The sequence below is a fragment of the Penaeus monodon genome, chromosome 10 (assembly GCF_015228065.2).
Source record: "Penaeus monodon isolate SGIC_2016 chromosome 10, NSTDA_Pmon_1, whole genome shotgun sequence".
Classification (NCBI taxonomy): Eukaryota; Metazoa; Arthropoda; class Malacostraca; order Decapoda; family Penaeidae; genus Penaeus; species Penaeus monodon.
Genome location: NC_051395.1, coordinates 17,057,211 through 17,063,625, shown reverse-complemented (window position 1 = coordinate 17,063,625; position 6,415 = coordinate 17,057,211). Strand labels below are relative to the sequence as shown.

Genomic DNA, 6,415 nt, shown 5'->3' with positions numbered 1-6,415 from the left:
TTACCTCCCAGCATAGCTGCAGTATTTGCATGTTTTATAATACACATTTTATAAATAGATATATGTTGATACATGAATTGTTACTGTATATATATTTTGGCTTCAAGATTATCTTAGTCTGTGAGAGTTTCAACTATATTCTTCAGTAAGTGAATGAGGCTAAAAAAAATACATAAACTTTCTTTTGAGGGGTTGTAGCTTGATTCATATATCATGGGTGTACATGCCTCTTGGAAAGAGTCCAGTCCTGTCATGCCATGTAAATACATGCCACTCATCACCAGTGGGTTTAGTAAAGTAATATACATGAAAGAGAATGTGATATTGTTGCAAAGACATTTTATTACAGTCCTGGCAACAGGCTAGTTGCTTTGTCTGACAGAGATACTTTAAGTGTTGACCACCATTTATAAGGCTGTGATGCTTCTGAGAGAACTTTCAAATAAGCATTATATTCAGATTCAACCTCCTTATAAACATTAGTCGCTGGATTTTGCATAGCAACATAATTCTCCCAACAAGGACGAGTGCAGTTAGCAGACACCATCCCAATTTATTCTAGACTTTAAGGGACCATCCTGAGAAAAGCCTACTTTCCTCCACTCATTTGAACTAATTGATTTCTTTTGCATGTTATAAAGTATATAATTGTGATTTGTCTTGTATATAATTTTAACAGGGCACCCCCCTTTTTGGGGGGGTACCTCCAAAAAAGTGAAAAAAAAAAGACTTTTGGACATAGTGCTGGACCATCCCAGAGGCTAGATTTATCCTTGAATTACCTAAAAGATAAAGGTTCAAATTTGAGAATTATGGAAGCATGTGTAAAATCATTTTACTGCAAGAATTTCCAAGGCCGTTGAATTTTTCTGATGCTCCAAAAGGGGATGGGATAGGGGAGCTGGTAACTGGGTTGTTTTTAATTTTTGAGAAGATTGATATGTATGTAAACACATGCACATAAGATTAACCATTTTAATCACCCAGAAATCTAAGGCAGATTTGCCATGTTGGTCATTTAGAGACACAGAATTCACCCAGTCTTGGTTATGAGCACTGAAATCACCTATAAAAATAAAGCACAATTTCCTATAATTCTCTTGAATGGAAATGTGTAAAGGCAGTAAACAATCATATATGTTATCATCAGAATTGGGACTTCTATAAAGACTAAAAATGTAGACATTATTAAACAGACTACACACTCTCTCAATCATGTATTCACAACAACCACTTATGTAAAACAACTAGTATTTAAGCCAACCTTAGAATAGGCACAAGGCAGATAATTCCTATATAGCAACATGGGTTTATTCAAATTAGGTAGAAGCAACTGATGTGTATCTCATATCTGAAACCAGAGTTGCAGCACAACAATAATGACAAGTTTTGACAAGTGAAGAAAGTTACAATGGAGCACTGAACTCTGAACTCTAGTGTTCTTTAGGTAAAATTGTTATCACCATAACCTGTTATCTTCCATCTTGGTTTCATATATTTTTATAATACAAATTGTAGAATAACTTCGTGCTGTATATATATATATTTTTTTTTTTCTTATTTCAGACAATTTGGAGAATGATGTTAAAAAATTTGACACCCTTCAGGACCTAGAAGGGCCTGCTAAGTCAGTGAAGGATCCCACAAACTCCATTAGGTAAGGCCCTAGTCAAGTACTGGCTAAAGCAGTGTTTAGCAGTCTTTACAGTCTACCATCACACAAAAAAATATTTCCTAGACTTCTGTCACACACCAACTGTTTACTCCAAAAATATATGTATAATCATTCTTTGAAAATGTACAAACTGTTGTAAATTATTGCGTAAAATTACTGTACTAATCAATGAGGAATGTGTGCCTCACTGGACTGGTAAAGCCACTGTGGTTTTGGTGGTACAGTAGAGAACATGCCCTCATTTCCTTAATGTCACTGTTATTATCACCTTTATTAGTTGTAGTATTTTGAGTTGTATTTTCATCTTTATAATCATATTTTGAACCAGAAATTGTCCATATATTCCGAATATTTCTGACAAAATTTAGAGGCAAAAAATAAATTTCTGTAAAACATGCAAAACACCTGAAAAGGAGTCATGACTTGCATGTTTGGAGCCACTGGTCTGTAGAATCTAGATTAGTTAAATAAAGAAACCAAAATAATTGCCAATTACTAAACTTGAAACATCAACTGGGTCCCGATGACTGTGACAAAATCTTAATGGAATGTAACCAAGATTCATATAATGCAAGAGCTCCTTTCTAAATACCCACTGAGTCAGATCATGCTCCAGGAACCTTGTGCAATCATTGCAAGTCATTCCTGTCACTAAATTTTCCTGTCTCCTAACTCTCAGCCAAATTTTTTCATGACATTTAAGATTAAGGGGACTGTCCCAAAATGGGGGGGGGGGTAAAGGGTCTAATTGACTTAGCTAGCCAAAGGACTGTTTGAACCAAAACCGGGTTACTTCTTGGGTGGGCAAGGGCATAAGTGCCAATAGGTAAACTATAGATGCAGGTAATTTGCGCCAGGTACACCTGTATTTTGCTTGTTGCAATCTTGCATATTGCATTTGATAATGACTCTGTGCATAGATATGAGTTCATGAATGTCCAAAGAACATGTTATACTGATATCAGAAAAAAGAAAAATCACAATGATTTATGAAGAAATATTTTGTGAAAGTTTTTCTTCAAAAATGTGAGTTTTGTGTACATTTATAGATGAAATATGCTTTCCATCAAGACTCTCAGGAAATATGCTGTAGCTTATATAGGGGTCTGTATGTGTACAGAGTACAAATTACTGATGCTAAAAAATAAAAATATAACTAATGATGATAATATTTTGGTTTGGATTTGCTGTAATGGTCGTTACCGTCCACTGTCAGCAAATTTGTTTTGAAATTTGAAATTGGTCGTTTCCATTGTAATGAGGTTTTCAATACGAAGGCCACACCGTGGTTGTAATTTTGAACTTCGTAAAAATAAGTGAAATGGTTATTATTTTATGATAGTACACAATGATACCCCCTCAAAAATAAAAACTATATGGAAGTTTGAAATTGCTCTTATGCATTCATTGCATAAGGAATTGATACAGCTAGCATACTCTTTTCATGCGTTTCCAGTAAAAAATACAGCCTAACGTTGGTTCATAAGTACTACAAATATGGAAAATACCAACCCCACCCAGGTGTCCGATTATTTTGTTTACTTATTTGCAAAGATAATGCGCTCAAATGACTGAATGCCAACATTGTAATGGTTTTCCATGCCCAATGGACATATTTTACAAATATCAATAAAGATATTTATTTGTCTGGGGTAACGAATATATTTTTAAAAATTTAATGTAAAAATTTTAATTTAATGTAAAAATCATAAAGACAGTGCCCCCAAGGGGGGGCACAAACTTCATGATTTAATGCATTTATTAAACGTTTCAGATGGGAATTTCTACTTAAAGAAAAAAAGAAAAAAAAGTATAGTCCCTATTGAAAACAATAATTCTGATTAACATGGTAATAATCTCATCTCAAAGTACACTAATTTTGTTTTTTTTATTTATATTAGATTTAGCAAATAAAAAATAAAAATAACAAACTTTGGAATGTCTAAATCTCAAGGTCATGTTTTCAGTACTTTGTTTACATAAGCCCCAGACTGTCCCAGGTTTGTAGATTTCAAGTGCCTCCTTATCTTAGTCTTTCTTCCGTGAGTGGTTCGGAGTGCATAGACCATGCCCCAATTTTTGAATTTTGAAAAGAGTGGTGTGTGTGTGTGTGTGTGTGTGTGTGTGTGTGTGTGTGTGTGTGTGTGTGTGTGTGTGTGTGTGTGTGTGTGTGTGTGTGTGTGTGTGTGTGTGTGTGTGTGTGTGTGTGGCCAAAAAATTGAATATATAGTTCACCATAGTAGAGAGTCCGAAAAAAATGTAAACAAAATTTTAAAAATAAGAGCATGATATGACCTTCCCGTAGAGTTATTGAAAGAGAATATTTAGTAACTCAGATAATGTTGGAAGTCCCCCCTTTTTTTAAATAATAAAATATAATAATAATAATAATAATAATAATAATAATAATATATGATCAAATTAGTGTAATAAGTTTTTTTTTTTTTTTTTTGGGGGGGGGGGACACCTTAACCCTTTCATGACAGTATCAGAAATCTCTTGGCATCACCGACTCCATTGACTTCAGGCAACTGTCCTACCGTTGGCCTTGGAGTCTGCTACATGTAGCAGAACTTTCCATTGAACTCACTTAACCCGTTATTGACGGGTCACGTGTAGATGAACTCATAGAAAACGGGTCTCACAGACGGGCAATTGTACCGCAGCGACGCGCCAGAGCGATGGAGGGGACGTTCGGCTTAAGGCAGCGGACTCCCGCGCCCACTGTCGGGCCGTTGCCACATCTCACTAGATTTTAATTGATTTCAGTGATTTCTTATGCCCGTCATTAAAAGGTTAAGTGTGTCACGATGCCTATAGCTGTACCGGGCATGATGAGTTGGTTTGTTATGACGGCTATTGGCGTGGCCTGGCAGATACGGGTTAAGTCACCCAGATCTAATGGGTTAGACATTTATATAGAATTGTAAATTGAAAGGATAATCCTGAGAATATACATAGATATTATTTGCAGCTAGTAAAATAAATGAGTACAGCAATTATTTCCAAGAAAGTGAAGTAGAAAGAGAGAGGATGAGAAGAAAAAAAAATTGTTCAGAATTTTGCATGACCTGCAACTGCATGATATGGTGACATTTCATGTTTTATGGGGATTATGAAAGAATGCAACCTGTAATTGTTTGGATGTTATTTGAATTTTTATAGTCCATACGATTAAATTGTAAAAAATTATTACCGATTTCTCTAGGAATTTTTGAGCAAAGGCCGATGAGTGATGTTATGACATAGGCTGTTCATAAACATGGTCAAATTAGGTCAGATGTATCCAGATATGTCTGAGAAATTTCAGCTTTTAATGTTTTTTATATCTGGTTATCAAGTCAGAGTGATTAGGATCCCCTTAAATGTAAAGATACTCATTGCCATTTTCTTTATTATTGTTAACCTTTTGCCTTCATAATGTTTTGCCATTCTTGTCATAGTTCATGCATATTACCATCTTTAACTAATCTTTCCTCTCCAGTGCTCTCTTTCTGACTTGGCATACAATTAAAATTTGGAATCCAGTTTTATATTTGTTTTCTGAATGCCCACTTTTTATAAGTACTCCTGTTATTAGTATTAGTCTAATCAATCAAAGGAAACATTTATTGGGAGTGTAACAACTCAAAACAGATGAATATAATTTTTTTTCTACTTTTTCTCATGAGAATGCTGATTGACAGGATTCAGGCCACTAAATTAACATGTCCAGTTTATGTTAGATTTATTTTATATTGTATTTCTTTATTTATTTTTTTATTATATTTTGATTTAATTTTACTCATAATTTTTCTGGAATGGGTATTTGGTGGAAATTATACAATAAATTAAATTTTCCTAGATTCTTTACATCCTTATATAATTTTAGTAATACTTAACAATTGGCATACCACTGTGGAGGAGCTTAATTAATGATTAATATCTGATATATCTGATGCTTGCAGGGAGAAGCATCGTGAACTGAAGGACAACTTTGATAGGTTGCACAAGGTGGCATCAACAGGTCCTGACAGCAAAGAGTTTATTGAGCCGAAAGTTGCAGGACTGTGGAAACTTGCTGTGCGCGGAGATTTTACTCAAGAGGAGCTGGAATCACTGCATGTATGTTTGTATGAGGTGTATAACTTTAACATAGCTCATTTAGTATTTAGTGGCTCGATGGTCTTTTGTTATCATTAATTTTCACAGTAAACAGTGTTGTTAGGAAAAGTCATGAACTGTGGAACAGAGATCCTAAAAGATAATTATTGTAGCTCTGTTCCATCCACTTGTTATCTAACATTTACTTGTTCTGATATTTATAAATCTGCATGATTCTGTTTATTATGAAACATTTACCCCAGCTTTATCAACATTTCAAAAGACCAGAAAGTAGGCAAGAGAGGTGGTAATGGATCCACATTGATAATAGTAATATCAAGGAATTTTATTAGTAGTATGATAAATGAAATCCAACACAGTATTGTACTAAGTTCAAGTTTCATAAGAAGATAGAGTAGCAGTTTACCTGAGGTAAGCATAGTACTTTAAACCTCTGGCACTAGTTGCACCACCACTGCCGGATGCTAGCATACTTCATGGCAGTTAGGAGATAAGGAATAGTATATCTTCCATTTTTACCATATTTTTTCTGGTTGGGATCCTAACAAGTAGACTAGTTATTTTCATTGAGATGCCTACTTTCTCTCTCTTTCTTTCTCAAATCTTCGTTCCCCTTTTCCCTTTTATTTTTTTTTT

At 34.5% G+C, this 6,415-nt stretch overlaps 2 protein-coding genes across 2 annotated transcripts in view; one reads left to right on the top strand and one right to left on the bottom strand.

The window, feature by feature from the left end:
* The window catches only part of LOC119577890 (ras-related protein Rap-2c-like), a 101,061-nt gene that overhangs the window by 11,184 nt on the left and 83,462 nt on the right, over window positions 1-6,415 (bottom strand). The window lies entirely within an intron of this gene.
* LOC119577889 (alpha-2-macroglobulin receptor-associated protein-like) overlaps window positions 1-6,415 on the top strand; it is a gene marked incomplete in the record, with an annotated part of 41,676 nt that overhangs the window by 30,707 nt on the left and 4,554 nt on the right. Inside the window, 2 exon segments of the mRNA XM_037925540.1 lie at window positions 1,567-1,657; window positions 5,623-5,779. Of these exon segments, the coding sequence (XP_037781468.1) occupies window positions 1,567-1,657; window positions 5,623-5,779 (248 nt within the window).